This window comes from Felis catus, chromosome B2, assembly GCF_018350175.1.
Source record: "Felis catus isolate Fca126 chromosome B2, F.catus_Fca126_mat1.0, whole genome shotgun sequence".
Taxonomy (NCBI): Eukaryota; Metazoa; Chordata; class Mammalia; order Carnivora; family Felidae; genus Felis; species Felis catus.
Window position 1 is genome coordinate 141,974,021 of NC_058372.1, and position 16,352 is coordinate 141,990,372.

Consider the following 16,352-nt stretch of genomic DNA (forward strand, 5'->3'; position numbering starts at 1 on the left):
TTAGAGTGCGGGATGGAGTAGTCTTCTCAGAACTCGGGCTGTGGAAGTTTCTGGAATTATCACATTTCCTCAGCAAGGGATTGATGCCGTTGGGGAAAGGAGTGCAGAATAAACACAGTGGCAAATTGAGAGCAGTTGGTTTAGCCTTTCGTAAGAACTCCCAAGATTACTTAGGACCAAAAGCTACTTGGGACTTTATTTGTAGAATCGTTTAGACAGACACGCCTAATCTCAGTAATTTCTGAGTTATTCTAGTCACCTGGAGTGGCTCTTCGCTCAGGTATGAAGAGGGACAGATGTATTACCTGTGACGGTAAGACTTGTCAATAACACTCCCCCCACATTAGACTTGTCAATAACACTCCCCCCACATTCGGTAATGACTATGCCTGATGGTGCAGATGAATCCAGCGACAGTATGTTCGTAATGTTCAACAACAAGCAAAGCCCAACAATACACTTCAAGAAACTTTCTATCTTAAAATGATGCCAGGCCTAGGGGCACCCGGGTAGCACAGTCGGTTGAGCATCCGATTCCCGCTCAAGTCGTGATCTCCCGGTTCAGGGGTTTGAGCCCCAAGTCAGGCTCTGTGCTCACAGCTCAGAGCCTGGAGCCTGCTTCAGATTCTTTGTCTCCCCCTCTCTCTGCTCCTCCCCTGCTTGTGCTCTGTCTGCCTCTTTCTTAAAAATAAAAATTTTTAAAAATTTAAAAATAATTTAAAAAAGATGATGCCAGACCTACAGAAAAGTTGTAGGAACAGGAGAGCGAACTCCCATGTGTCCTGTCCCCAGATTCTCTCTAGGTTAGCCTCTTGCCCCCCACACCTGCTTTCCCTTATTTTCCAAACCACTGGAGAGCACGTTGCACACACATCATGTCTCCTTACTTAGTACGTCAGGACGTTTTTCCCAAGAGCAAATATGTTCTCTTGCATCACCGCAGGAGAGGTGCACACTCAGCACGTGTACAGTGACACAGTGCTCTAATTTAATGTCCAGTCCACGTTTCAGATTTATCAGTTGTTTCTGTAGTGTCTGCCGTGGCACTGCTACCCCTTCAGTCCGGGATCCAGGCCAGGACCCCGTCCTGCATGTAGCTGTCCCATCTCTAGTCTCCTTTGATCTGGATCAGTTCCTCTCCCTTCCTGTCTCCTGTGACATTGACGTTTTTGGGGAACACATGTCTTCTTTTCCTTTAAGTTGGAAGTGCCTCAAGTGGGGGTTTCCAGGGGTTTCACTGTGATCAGGTTTAGGGTGTGGATCCCTGGCACCACATCCTTGTCAGGGTGTCCCATCTGGAAGCCCACGGTGTCCATGTGCCCCTCGTTAGTGATGTTAATTTTGGTCACTCAGGCAAGGTGCTACTCCATTTCTTCACTTAATGTGTCATCTCTTTCAACTAATAAGCCTCCAGGAGAGACTCTGAGACCATGAAAGCATCCTATTCCTCATCAGCCTCTCCCTTAACATTTATGATCAGTGGATGGTTTTTGCTGAACCATCCTTTACTATGGCGGCTATAAAATGATTTTTTTCCCCCACCACTCTCTCCACATTTATCAGTTGGTGTTCAGCTGTAAGGAAGAGCCCTCCCTTCTCCCCCATCCACCTGCCCACCTCTCTGTCCGCTCATTCATCCAGCCAGCCAGCTGGCTCTCGTCCGTGTAGATTCATGGATTCCTATTTTATTATCAGATTATAATCCATTGCTGTCCTTTCTAGTTCAGTGATCAAATTGTCCCAGATTTGTCCAGAGAGAGCCTTTCAAGCTGCCTCCAATAACAATATACAGTTGGTTTTTTTTCATTTTGAGTGAGAGAGTGAGCATGAGTGGGGGAGGGGCAGAGAGAGGGAGAGAGAGAATCCCAAGCAGGCTCCACACTGCCAGCACAGAGCCCAATGCGGGCTGGACTGGAACCCACAAACTATGAGATCATGACCTGAGCTGAAACTAAGAGACGCTCAACCAACTGATCCACCCAAGTGCCCCATAACACTATATAGTTTTATAAGTTTATTTTGTAAGCTTTTGATGTTAAATAGGTAATTCTAAATAATAAGGCAAATTAGTTTGCAGGTAGCCATAACTCAGGTTTTAGGGGGGGTTAGGGTCTCTGGAGTTGCAGAGGAGGTTGAGAAGTAGTTTCACGCTCCCTGATTGGCTTAGCCTCACCTCTGCTCTGCAGGTCTGACATGGGCCTCATGCACTGACCCTGAAGTATCTCTTCTGCCTTTGGAAGGGTTCTAGCGGGTGTGGTCCATGGAGCGTTAGGACGGGGCTGCAGCACAGCCAGGCTCAGGCTTTGAGACCCAAGTTCAGCGCTGGTCTACCTGATCTGTGAATAGGTCATAGAGGGGCGAGAGGCTGCAGCCTGGCTGGCACTGGGGGCGACGTGGGAAGACCATCACTTCCTAGGTTCACGGAACAGGAGGAATCACTAATGTTATTTCTCTTTGCTTTAGGTTGGCTCTCATCATCTGAGACTCAATAGAGGCCTAGAAGCCAATGCCCCTGCTTTTGACAGGTAGGGTTGTCTGGGACCATCCTTGGAAGTTGTCCCCCTGCCCCATCAGACAGTGGGCACAGGGACAGCAGGGGGAGGGGGCCACCCCAAACCCCAGACCTGCATCTGCCTTTTACTTTGGTTCTTTGCGCAAGAAGGGAGTTTATAGAATGGGACATTTAGTGACTCTCGGAGTTCCCTGAAAGTTCATTAATACTGAGGTTACACTTGGCAATTATTTTATCTGCCCAGTTCCTTCTAATGAAGCTTTATTCCTTTGTCCTAGTTAACAAGGGATAATCTATAGGATATTTGTAGCTGCTTCTTTTTCTTTTAAAAGTAATATATTTCAGGGGTGCCTGGGTGGCTCAGTCGGTTGAGTGTCCGACTTTGGCTCAGGTCATGATCTCGCAGTCCATGAGTTCAAGCCTCATGTTGGGCTCTGTGCTGACAGCTCAGAGCCTGGAGCCTGCTTCTGATTCTGTGTCTCCTTCTCTCTCTGCCCCTCCCCCAGCTCATGCTCTGTCTCTCTCATTCTCAAAAATTAATAAATGTTAAAAAAATTTTTTTAAAGTAAATAAAAATATATTTCAAGATTTAAAAAGCTATAATATAGAAGGTATAAAGTGAGAAGTTAAAAAGTATTCTAACTTCCAATTCCTACTACTAAGGATTTCACTATTAGCTTTTTACATAGCATTCTAGAAAAACATTTGGCAGATAGAGATTTCATTTTCCTTTTTTTTTTAATGTTTGTTTATTTTTGAGAGAGAGAGAAAGCACAAGCAGGGGAGGGGCAGAGAGAGGGAGACAGAATCCCAAGCAGGCTCTGCGCGGTCAGCGCAAAGCCCGACGTGGGGCTCGAACTCACAAACCGCAAGATCATGACCTGAGCTACAATCAAGAGTCAGATGCTTAACCGACTGAGCCACCCAGGTGCCCCTGGAGTTTGTTTTCTGAACCACAAACTGGACCGTTACACAACTTGCTTAAGAACAGCCATCGCTAACCTAAACCATAACTTGTATTTGAAATAGTTAATCGCTTCTTAAGATATTTGCAATTTTGATCTAAACGCTAATTTAAAAAATTAGTAAATGTCATAAAAATTCCAGGAGGGATTTTTTAAAGCATTTTAATCCTTCTGCCTGAATCTCCACCTGGACCTTCAGTCTGTGTGCACCCTTCTTGTGTTCTGCAGACGGGTAACAGCAGCCTGACCTTGACCCCTGATGGGTGCGTCACAACCAGCAGGCTTTCCCTCTGAGGACATGTGAAGTCTGCTAATGAAAATGCCGTTGTCTGTGTTCAGAACACTGTTAACGTGTTCTGTGCAGTGTGTGCATGGAGTTGTTTGAGGAGACACTGATCTGCATTCAGTGTTCTTCAGAAACGGAAAACATAATTGGAAATGTCCTTCCTCCCAAGCTGACCACAAGTAGAAAGGAAGACACCTGCATGCTGGGCTTGTTTCAAAAGCCTTGTGTTTATGAGCTTTTAAAAAATATGCATATATTTTAAGAACATTTACACCAACTTCAGCATTTTTAAATCCTGCTAGTGTGTATACCCGGGAGGATAAGCCCCCTCTTTTCTCACAGGAGCCCCTTCAAGACCGCAAGCCCTTTGGGGCACCTGGGTGGCTCAGTTGGTTGCGTCAGACTTCGACTCAGGTCATATAGTCTCACGGTTTGTGGGTTCGAGCCCCCCGTCAGGCTCTGTGCTGACGGCTCAGAGCCTGGAGCCTGCTTCAGATTCCGTGTCTCCCTCTCTCTCTGCCCCTTCCCCGCTCGTGCTCTGTCTCTCTCAAAAATAAATATTAAAAAAAAAAAAAAAAAAAAAAGACTGTAGGCCCTTTGACCAGCAGCTGCCACTGAAAAGGTGGCTGACTGCAGGCTTCCTTCCTAAAGCTTTCTGGCCAAGAGGCAGCTGAGACCGTGTGTTCTCACGGGCAGGGGCCGGGGCAGGAGCTGCCTGGCCTCACGCCGGGTGCTGCCCCGATGCGCTCATTTCAGTCGCGTGTGGGAGCGCGGGCATCCGATTCTCTAGCAGACCCACCTCAGTGGGTGCTGGGGGTCCCCCCGAGGAACTGGGCCACGGGTCCCTGGAGGTGCCTCCCGTCTCTGGCACATCAGGGGCCTCTCAGGAGTTTCTCTGTTCTGTGATGTGCTTGGTCCAGAGTAAATCTCTTATGCCCCCACCTGCCCCCACACCAATCCCCTTTCCGTGGGTAGTTTTAGCCCCACACAATACCTGTGGCCGGTGCCGTACCGTTCAGTAGGTTGTTCACTACTGCCTCTTGCCCACCTGACGTCTGTGGGAGGGAAGTGGGGTCCTTTGGCTGTGTGGGCCTGAAGGGGATCTTGTCTTGCTGGTAGAGTTTGGATGGAAGTATTAACCCTTTTCTGGGGGCGGTGCCTGGGTCTCACCCGTACGGGACACTGGACCCCTGCTCCTTCCTCCCTGTCTTTGCTCGGAGCTGCCCGCATCTGCAGTTGTAGGTGGACATTGCCGTCCCCTCACTTCTGCCCTCAATATGAGAAAGATGCTGTCCAACAGAAACCAGTCTGACTTCTAATTCCCCCCCCCCACCCCAAGTTTTCCACAGAACTCCACTCAACGGTGAGATGGGCAGGCAGGGGAAGGACCTTGGGTGCACAGAGCAGGGAGGTCAGGCTGAGTGTCTTGCTGGCCTTAGTGTGGCTCCCCTCCCCCCCCCCACCCCGGAGCCCTGAGGGGAGTCTTAGCTTCTCACCAATCAGTGTATTATCCTGCTTCAAAATGAAAAGGAAGGAAAGAAAACCCAACTCCTATGTGCCAAGCGCTGTGCTTGTCACTTTTATTTGTTCTTTTAGTGCTCAAAACCATTTTTTGCAGGAGGAGGATTAGCTTTATGATACAAAGGACTCGCTCAGAAGGGATGAATAATTTAATCAACGGTGCTTGGGCTGTTGACATGAATGATGAGCGATATCGTTTCTCATCCACCTCTGGGTTTGGAATCCTTTGAGACGCAGGTGCAGTCGCTGCGTGGGGCGGGGGTGGGGGGGCAGGGGTCACACGCCAGCCTGATCTCTGACAAGCTGCACTGTGGGAGGCAGCTTGCACGCGTGGCCACTGTGGGCTTCCGCACATTTCAGCCTTGAATCACCGGTGCTCACTCCGTGACCGGCAGAGCTGGGCAGCTCAGACTTGCCACCAGAGCAGAGGCCCCTCCCCGTTGGCTCCATGGGTCTGACCTCCGGCCGGGACACGGCTTCCCCAGGCAGGCAGACTCGGGAGAGTCCAGAGGGGCTGAGCCACGCACATCCCGTTTCTTCTGGTACCTTCACCAGGGTTGCTGCCGTGTGGCACGCCCTGGGGACAGAGCCCGGGCTTGTGCGGCGGCCCTGACCACGCCAGTCTGATGGAGCCACACCTCTTCGGGTGGGTGGGAGTCGGGGGGGGGGCAGTTGAGGATCACAGGGAGGAAAGGGCTGCCAGGAGCATCCCTAGAGAATTCCCACACACACGGAGCTAGGAACTCGCCCTTAGCTAGTCAGCAGACGACCTAAATTCAAACTGCCCCATTCAGGATCCATATTCTACTATACTGTGCTATCCCTCGAAGTTGGCATGAGAGGACTTTTTCCTTTATTGGGCTGACATTGGTTCATTTGTGCTAATCAACTTAAAATGGGTTTATAAAAGAAACATACTCTAGAAATTCAGAAAATACAAGAACGTATAAGGAAGAAACGAATTTTAAGTCACGTAAAATTCCACCACTTTTAACGGTGTGGTGTGCCATCATTGTCTAGTCTTTTTTCCATATTTAGGCAAAAGACTGCACGAGGAAAATACAGTTTACATCTGCTTGTTGCATTGTCTTCTCCCTGTGTTTTTTTTAATTATATTTAAGCATTCCTACCATGATTAAGATTATAAAGTTAACTTTTCAAAAGCTGGTAATAAAAGATAAATATTAGTCTCTCCCCAGTATTTCAACATTTGTATTTTTATTTATTTTTTTAAATTTTTTTTTTCAACGTTTATTTATTTTTGGAACAGAGAGAGACAGAGCATGAACGGGGGAGGGGCAGAGAGAGGCAGAGACACAGAATCGGAAACAGGCTCCAGGCTCCGAGCCATCAGCCCAGAGCCTGATGTGGGGCTCGAACTCCCGGACCGCGAGATCGTGACCTGGCTGAAGTCGGACGCTTAACCGACTGTGCCACCCAGGCGCCCCAACATTTGTATTTTTAAAAGTCCTTGATCTATGAATATTTTCCTAAAGCTTGAAATTTTACTGTGCCTTCTTGTTTGGGTTAAACATAATGAAATATAATGTGCTTAGATAAAAAACACTGAGGTTAACAGCCCTCCTACCAGCTTTTCTGGTTTAGAGAAGGAAGGTACCAAGTGAAATTAGAGATTAATTTCACAGACGTGCATGTTGCCCTTATGAAGCTGTGTTGGCTGTTCTAGATTTAACGGGGGTACTTTACAGGAAGTGCGGCATATCCTCTGTCTAGCGTTCTGCTTGTTTAGAAGTCTGATGTGCTGTAAGTTCTTCTTGGCCCGAGCCTTTCATGCAAACAGACTGTAGACATGCTTGTCCCTGACAGTGGGGTTGGTGGCTGGGAGAGACGGGTTTTCTCCCCGCATCCCCCCCAACCCCACCGATTTTGTGTCCTGGAGAACAGCTCAGCCCGGACCTCTAGTGCATGCAGGTCCCTTCTGTACCCTCTCCCCTCGAGGGTGGAGCCGTCAGCCTCTGTCCTGGTGATGTGGGCTCACGGTGCCGTCCTGCTCCGTTGTAGGCATATGGTGCTTCTGAAGGAGCAGTATGGGAAGCAAGTGGTCGTGAACCTGCTGGGGAGCAGAGGCGGAGAGGAGGTGCTCAACAGAGCCTTCAAGGTAAAGGCCCTGGGAGTGTTGGGTGAGGGAGGTGAGGGGCCCCTGCTCAGAGGCAAGCTTCTGTGCTAGACTGGGAATAATAGCACTGCTCTCACCGCCTCTGGGAGTTTTTCCCCGTCAGCTCTATAGCCTTAGGTGATTTGGGCTCCTGATGTACGAAATTTAATGTTTATGAACTGATGGTTAGAGAATTTGCTCAAAGTCAAAACAAAGCATCTCCCTTCTCCAGCTGTGCTTCCTCCAGACTCACACTGGAGCTTTGAGGGCTCTGCATAGCCAGGCCCCTTTTCCTAGTTCTCTTGGACACATGTACACCTGCACACGTTTGGGCTTCCCTCCGCAATCCCTGACTGCTCAGGGCGCCTGAGCTCCCCTTCCCTGGCTTGGTCTGGCTCTGCTGCTGGTCAGCGCCTCCTGGCGAGCTCACCCAGACACCTGCGGGGCACTCGGTGGAGCTCTTAAGGGCTCCCGCTCAGTGTAAAGCAGGGAATCTTACATAATTTCCTCCTGCTTAACTTCGGCCTTCAAATCTCCCATCCCTGTCTGGGCCACCCCAGAAAGCAGCTTCCTTTGCCTGGCTCCCCACGGGCTCCCTGAGGCTGTCTGGGCACTTTGGGGGCTGGTGTAAGGGGGAGGGGCCTACCCAGGGAAGGAAACGGGGCCTTTGTTCCCAGAGCTCCTGTGTGTATTCAGTCTACTACGTGAAAAGTTCCAGAATGAGCTGTGGGCGACCTCCACGCCCCTCTCTCAGTGGCCCATGTCCCTCACTTCACGGAGAGAAGCCCTCTGGTTGTTCCAAGGGCAGGGAAGCCACATATGGGGAGAGTGAAATCGGACCTCTCCTCCTGTGAAGCCTCATGGGAGGCGGTGTTTGCTGCCTTCCTGACCCCCGACCTCTGGCCGGTAGGAGCTGAACCCCAGCGGGTGCTCATTTCACTCTGCTTGGAAAAGCCATGTGCTCAGATCAGACTTTCTGGTGGCCGATTTCATTTGGCCAGACCTGCTTTTCCTGTTTAGTGTGTAGCTGTTGGCAACAAGCTTGCTGAGCTGTCCCCCCTCCCTACCCTCTTGGCAGCAACGTTGGCAGCTTACTTTAAGGAAAGGGAAAAAGGGAAAACCCAAGAATCTCTTTTCCCTTTATGCCGTGAGCTGTGGGGAGAGGACGTCCTCAGCATCCTCCCGTCAGCTGATGGAAGTGCCCCCTGCTGACGGGCTCCTCTGTCACTAGCGGGGCTGGAGGCAGCCGTGGTCCAGTGGCCCAGCAGGAGGAAGGCGGGCTGGTGGGCAGGTAGGAGGGAGGAGGTGGATGCCACCTGGAGGTGACCGGCTGGTGTCACGTAGAGCTGTGGCTCCCTCAGCCCCGAGGCCCGTGCACCGGCTGCCAGCTTGCAACCTGCAGTCCCTCAGGCCACAAGTAGCCAAGGTGCTCGCTCCAAAATGTAAAGTCGCTAAGAGGTACGCTAGTCAGCTCGGCTGACTTCTTTTTCATAGCCAGACTTTCCCGACGCTCGCAGCCACACACTGATTGGCATCCTGGCTCACAGTGGATGGGCACTCTGAGTTGGAGGGACCACAAGGCTTAAAGTCCTTCTAGTCTTTCAGAGTCCTTAGACTCTCTGGACAAGCCTGACCTGAAACTTCGCAGGAAGGCCTGGGGTGGGACAGACCAGGGACCAGGTGCTCTGGCAAGGCACCCGGTTCATCTTCTATCACGGGACTCTCGAGAGAGAGCCAAGGAGTGGCCGGGGAGATTCCTCGTGTGGAAGAGAGGCCTCGGTCGGGAGCACCAAGCTGCCTGGAGCCCACCTGCTATGTGTCCCCATCTCTGGCCCCGCCTCCCTTCCAGGTCAGGTGCCAGCCTGGGCCCACTGGCCCTGGCCACCGGTCACCCCCATCCTGAAGTTTCACTGGGCTGTGCCTCAGGCACCTCCCTTCACGGGGATCCAGAGGACCTTGACGGGAGAACTGGACACCTCTGAGCCCACCCACCTGAGGCTTCACTTGTCAGTATGGGACTGGTTACCAGGGCAACAGGGAGCTGCATTATGAGCTCCACAGCCTGCTGGGCCTCCCTGTCCCTAATGGGCCCGTGGCGCTTGGGTGCCTGCAGAACAGAGTGGTCCTTCCATCATCAGCGCCCGCCCAAGAGTCCTGCAGGAGGGTGATGTCAGTACAGGGCTGTGAGCTGCCCCACGGAGCCAGACCTGCTCTGGCTGTGTTTTGCCCAGGGTGGACCTTCTGCCCTTCTGCAGGCAAGATGCTCTGTGTGGTATGGTCCTCCAAGTCTTTGTTCTTCTCTCTCAGGGTCAGGACCGATGAACGGCTTGGTCCACCATATGCCTCAAAGCTAAACCGTGTGCTCGAGCGAGTGCCCTGGGGAGCCACACGGCTCCAGCTGTGCTGTCACTGTGTTCCTTCCCTCCTTCCCCTGCCACCCTTTCCCTTTCCACTTTCAGAAGTTGCTCTGGGCTTCTTGCCACGCCGGCGACACGCCTATGATAAACTTTGACTTCCATCAACTTGCCAAAGGCGGGAAGCTAGAGAAGTTGGAGAACCTGTTGAGGCCCCAGTTGAAGCTCCACTGGGATGACTTTGGTGTGTTTACCAAGGGCGAGAATGTAAGTCCACGGTGAGTCTCCACCTGCGTCCTCGTGCTCCCGCCTGGTGACTAGTGGAGTGGCCGGGGGCCTCCGGGGCTGGGCGCCCCCCTTGCTGCTCAGCTGCCCTTGCAGTTTCCTGGAGCACAGGCTCAGGGATGTGGGGGGAAGGTCCCGGGTTCCAGCCACGTCCTTCGCCTTCCCACCTTCAGAACGTGCTCTTGAAGCATGGTTTTCTGGCAAAATAAATTATTAGTAAATGGACTAGGTTGAAACATAGAGTTATGGTGACCATAGAACATATCATCGAGGGGCGCCTGGGGGGCTCAGTCGGTTGAGCGTCCAGTTCTTGATTTCAGCTCAGCTCATGATCTCATGGTTTGTGAGTTCGAGTGCCACATCAGGCTGTACGCTGACAGGACGGAGACTGCTTGGGATCCTCTCTTACCCTCTCTACCCCTCTCCCCCATGCTCACTCACTCTCTCAAATAAACATTAAAAAAAAAAAAAGAAAACTTATTGCCCAAACTGGTGAAAGCCCACATGAGTGAAAGGGACAGTTGGCACGAGCCCCATTGCCCGAGGACACTGGGGCCTGGAGTTTCCTGCTCAGAGCTGAGCGGAAGAAGGAAGCCTGCTTTCCCCAAGTCACAATGCAGTCGATCCTCACTTTTCACAGATTCTGTATTTGCAGATTTGTCCACTTGCTAAAATTTATTTGTAACCCCCCAAATCTATCCTTATGGCCCCATCACGGTCGTCACAGACCTGCTCAGAACCGTGAAGAATTGGAGTCACTCAGGGTGTAAGGTGATGCTATGCCTTCTGGTTCAGCACTTCTACTAGAAAGTGTCCTTTCTGTGGTCTGCTTAGTGCCACGTGGTCACATTTTTATGCATCTTATTGGTGATTCCACTGTTGAAAATGGCCCCCGAACACGGAGCAAGTGCCGCCCGGTGTTCCCGAGCGCAGGAAGGCTGTGATGTGCCGAATGGGGGAAACACGTGTGATGGAGAAGCCGTGTTCAGGTGTGTTATGTGCTGTTGGCTGCGAGTTCAGGGTTAATGGATCGACGATCTGTATTAAGGTGGCTTTACACAGAAATACACATAAAACAAGGTTACATGTCGATCATCTGATGAAGATGTGTGAACAGAGACTCGGGGGAACCTCACCCCGCATTCTTCTAGAAGCAGTAGTTCAGTGTTTGCTGATCTGCCAATGGTACGACGCACAAATTGTTCACGGCAACCTTCTGGAACCTAACTATGGCAAATGATGAGAATTGGCGTATTTTATAATGACCCAGGTGTGCAGACTGCTGAGAGGGTACGTGCCACTCCAGCGGTGCTGGGGTCCCTCAGGGTGTATGCCGGGGATTCTGGGGGGCCACTAGAATAGGTGACTCATGGTACCATTTTGTTTGGGAGTCTACAGGCCATTGTTCTATAGCTGTCGTTCCCCTGACCACAACTTGTAACCATTTGCATTTCTCGTTTTCCTAAGTTTTCAGAAAGGCACGCTGCGGATGAACTGTCTCGATTGCCTGGACCGAACCAACACCGTGCAGAGCTTTATTGCACTCGAGGTCTGTCTCTGTGTCGTGAAGCCCCTCAGGCCACCCGGGCCGTGTCCCATGCCTTCCATCAGCAAGATGAGGGTGACATCACTGGGTTAACTTTCTACCTGTGAGGAGGTGGGGCAGAGATGTGGCAGGCATCCGAGAGGTGCTCCTGGGCGGCTGGCTTGCCCATTCACAGCATGCCTTCATCCCGTTTGTAGGCACACTTTTGGGAATGCATCCCGGAGATGGTGGCACAGAGGTCCAGGTGACACCTTGAGAAACAGTAGTTCTGTGTCACAATTCCCGTGCATACAGTTTGGCAGGGGCAGCGTGAGGCTGGCTGAGATGATCGGAAGCCTGGGAGGGAGACCAGAGCCTGTCCCATGGCCCGCTGGCCCAGTGCCTGGGCGACCTCTCCTGGCTCACTGCTGGGAGGAGGGGTGGAGTCACTGCTGCCTGCCAGCTCCCTGCTCGCTCGCCACCCCTCTGTTGCTCAGGGGTGGGGCATAGGGAGGTGGCCAGGAGTAAGGGAGCCAGAGGAGGGCTGGTGGAATGATAAAGACAAAGTTGGATGAAATAGGGGTGAGTTGTGGTGGGAAGTCCCATTCTTTGCTGTGAGCATTCCTCAGTCTCTAGAGGGGCACAGGGCGACCCAGAATCTGCCAAATAAGGAGCTCCCTGAGATAATGCCTGGTGAAAGTCACCCGAGGCAGCTGTGGCAGCCAGGAGCTTCCAGGTGAGCAGACAGTGACACCTGTCCCTTTCTTGTCACCCAGGTTCTCCACCTGCAGCTCGAGAGCCTGGGGCTGAACTCCAAGCCCATTGCCGACCGCTTCGTGGAGTCCTTCAAAGCCATGTGGTCTCTGAATGGGCACAGCCTGAGCAAGATGTTCACGGGCAGCCGGGCCCTGGAAGGGAAGGCTAAGGTAGGGGCAGACCACAGGGGGCAAGGGAGGGCCTGCACGGGTCCCTCTGACAGCCTGTGGTCTGGCTCACGGCAGGTGGGGAAGCTGAAGGACGGGGCCCGGTCTGTGTCTCGCACTATCCAGTCCAACTTCTTTGACGGGGTGAAGCAGGAGGCCATCAAGCTGCTGCTCGTGGGGGATGTCTACACCGAGGAGTCTGCAGACAGAGGAAGGGTACTCCTGGACAACACGGCCCTGCTGGGTAAGAGGGTTCCCACTCCACTGTATGGAGGTGCCAGCTGCCCTGCTGCCCAGAGGGAGTATGTGTGTTGGGGGTGCTGGCCAGCCCTTCCCCCTCCTCCTCGTGCAATCTCAAATGGCAGGTAGTGACACTCCCCTGAGCTGAGCTTCTGTGCGTGTACTTCTGGCCCTGACCTCAGCCTCACTGCTTGCAGCTGTGTTTTGTATTCTTGTATGAGACGGTCAGTCATGTGCAGCCGCAAGAGGAGGCTCAGGAAAAAACAGAGTTTATTCCTCAGAAGTAGCGACCTGTAGACCGAAAATGAGACGATGGGAAAAGATGTTTTATGCAGATGAGAACAAGAAGAAAGCTGGTGTAGCTATGCTCCTAGCAGACGAGAGAGACTTTCAAACAAAGACGAATAATAGACAAAGAAGGGGTATTACATAATGATAAAGGGGTCCATTAAACAAAAAGATATATAACACGTATAAGTATATGTACGCCAAACATATAAGCTCTAAGATCTACAAATATTAACAGACCTAAAGGGGGGACTTGACAGCAGTACAGAAAGAGCAAGGGACTTTAATACCCCATTTACATCAATGGGTAAATCATCCAGACAGAAAATGAATAAGGAGACAATGGCCTTAACACATTAGACCAGATGGACTTAACAGGCATAAACAGAATATTCCACCCCAAAGCAACAGAGAACACATTCTTCTCAAGTATAGATGGAACATTCTTCAGGATGCATCATATGTTAGGCCACAAAACTAGTCTTTTTTTTTTTTAAACATTTTTTTTTCAACGTTTATTTATTTTTCGGACAGAGAGAGACAGAGCATGAACGGGGGAGGGGCAGAGAGAGAGGGAGACACAGAATCAGAAACAGGCTCTAGGCTCCGAGCCATCATCCCAGAGCGTGACGCGGGGCTCGAACTCCCGGACCGCGAGATCGTGACCTGGCTGAAGTCGGACGCTTAACCGACTGCGCCACCCAGGCGCCCCACAAAACTAGTCTTAATAAATTCAAGAAGATTGAAATCATATCAAGCATCTTCTCTGATCACAATGGTATGAAACTAGAACTCAATCATAAGAAAACTGGGGAAAAAACACAAAAATGTGGAGATTAAACAACATGCTACTGAAAAACCAATGATGGGTCAGCAAAGGAAGGAAGGGAGAAATCAAAAGATACCTAGAGACCAAAATAAACAAACAAACAAAGCAAAAAACAAATACAACACACCCAAATCTTTGAGATACAGCAAAAGCACTTCTAAGGGGAAAGATCATAACAATACAGGCCTACCTCGGAAGCAAGAGAAAGCTCAAACAATCTATCTTTACACTGAAGGAACTAGAAAAAGAAGAATAAATGAAGCCCAAAGTCAGTAGAAGGAAGGAAATGATAAAAGAGTGGAAATAAATGAAATAAGAGATTTAAAACCAGTAGAAAAGATATATAAAATTAAGGGTTCTTTGAAAAGATAAAATTGATAAACTTTTAGCTTAGACCATCCACGAAAAAGGTTGCTAATCAGAAATGAAAGAGGAGAAATTAGAGCTGACACCACAGAAATTCAAAGGATCACAGGAGACTACTGCAAATAATTCTATGCCAACAAATCAGACAACCTAGAAGATATGGATAAATGCCCTTCTTCCAAGACTGAATCACGAAGAAATACGAAATCTGAATAGACTGATTACTAGTAAGGAGATTGAATCAATAATCAAAAACCTCCCAAAATGGGCTCCTGGCTAGCTCAGTTGGTAGAACATACAACTGTTGATCTCAGGGTTGTGAGTTCAAGCCCCCTGTGGGGCATAGAGATTTGAAAAAATAGAGTGGCTGAAAATTAAAAACGAACAAATAAAAAAACCCTCCCAACAAACATAAGTCCATGACCTGAAGGCATCACTGGTGAATTCTACCAAATGTTCAAAGATAAGACTTAATATCTGTCCTTTTCAACTCTTCCAAAAAGTTGAAAAGGGAGGATACTTCCAAACTCCTCTTATGAGGCCATCATTATCCTGATACCAAAACCAGAGAAGGATGCCCCCCCCCCCACACACACACACACTTGCAGGCCAGTATCACTGATGAACACTGATGTAAAAAATTGCAATAAAATATCAGAGTAAATTCAACAACACGTCAAAATGGTAATTTACCTTGATCAAGAGGGATTTATTCCTGTGATGCAGGGGTGGTTCAATATCCACAAATCAATCAACTGATAAACCACATTAACAAAATGAAGGATAAAAATCGTGTTGATCATCTCAATAGATACAGAAAAAGCATTTGACAAAATTCAACATCTATTCCTGATAAAAACTCTCAACAACATGGGTATAGAGGAAATTTACTTAAACATAACGAAGCTTATGTATGACAAACCCACAGCTAACAACATACTCTTGTTCCTGAGAATGGGAACAAGACAAAGATGCCCATTCTTGCCACTTTTATTCAATGAATATTAGAAGTCTAACCCACAGCAATTAGGCAAGAAGAAGAAAAGGCATCCAAATTAGAAAGGAAGAATAAAACAGTTGCTATTTGCAGATGACATACTATATATAGAAAACCCAAAAGACTCCACCAAAAACTGTTAGAACTAATAAACGAATTTAGTGAAGTACTAGGATACAAAATCGACATACAGAAATCTTCAGGCTTTTATAAGATAATAAATTATCAGACAAATTAAGAAAACAGCTCCGTTTATAATTGCATCAAAAAGAATACCTACAATAAATTTAACCAAGGAGACGAAAGACCTATACTCTGAAAACTATTAAGACACTAATGAACAAAATTGAAAAAGAGACAAATAAATGGGAAGATATTCTGTGCTCATGGATTGGAGGAATTCGTATCATTAAAATGTCCATACTACCCAAAGCAATCTACAGAGTCAGTGCAATCCCTATCAAAATTCCAGTGGCATTTTTCGCAGAACTAGAACAAATAATTCTAAAAGACCTCAAATAGCCAAGGCAATCTTGAGAAAGAAGAACAAAGCTGGAGATCTCAAGATCCCTGATTTCAAACTAAAGTATAAAGTTATAGTAAAACAGCATAGTAGTGGCATAAAAATAGACACACAGAACAGTGGAACAGAATTGAAAGCCCGGATTGAAACCCATGCATATACAGACAGGAAATTTATGACAAAGGAGCCAAGAACATACAATGGAGAAAGGACATTCCCTTCAATAAATGGTGTTGGGAAAACTGGACAGCTACATGCAAAAGAATGAAACTAGACCACTGTCTTACACCATACACAGAAGTCAACTCAAAATGGATTAAAGACTTGAATATAAGACCTGAAACATAAAATTCCTAGAAGAAAACAGGTGGTAGCCTCCTCAGTATGTGTGTGTGTAGGATCTGATTCCAAAGGCAAGAGAAACAAAAGCACAAATAAACAGAAGGGATTACATCAAACTGAAAAGCTTCTGCACAGTGAAAGGAATTGTCATCAAAATGAAAATGCAGCCCTACTAAGGAGGAGAAGATTTTTGTAAATCCTATATTAGATAAGGGGTTAATATCTAAAATATGTAAAGAACTCCTACAACTCAACAACAAAAAGCCAAACATGAAAGATG

General features: G+C 48.9%; 1 protein-coding gene across 4 annotated transcripts in view; it reads left to right on the top strand.

The window, feature by feature from the left end:
* The window catches only part of SYNJ2 (synaptojanin 2), a 104,993-nt gene that overhangs the window by 55,622 nt on the left and 33,019 nt on the right, over positions 1 to 16,352 (top strand). For all 4 annotated transcript variants that reach the window (XM_023254528.2, XM_023254530.2, XM_023254529.2 and 1 more), the window contains exons 6-11: positions 2,464 to 2,525; positions 7,307 to 7,403; positions 9,860 to 10,032; positions 11,507 to 11,588; positions 12,341 to 12,490; positions 12,566 to 12,731. In XM_023254528.2, the coding sequence (XP_023110296.2) occupies positions 2,464 to 2,525; positions 7,307 to 7,403; positions 9,860 to 10,032; positions 11,507 to 11,588; positions 12,341 to 12,490; positions 12,566 to 12,731 (730 nt within the window). The remainder of the gene's footprint in view (positions 1 to 2,463; positions 2,526 to 7,306; positions 7,404 to 9,859; positions 10,033 to 11,506; positions 11,589 to 12,340; positions 12,491 to 12,565; positions 12,732 to 16,352) is intronic.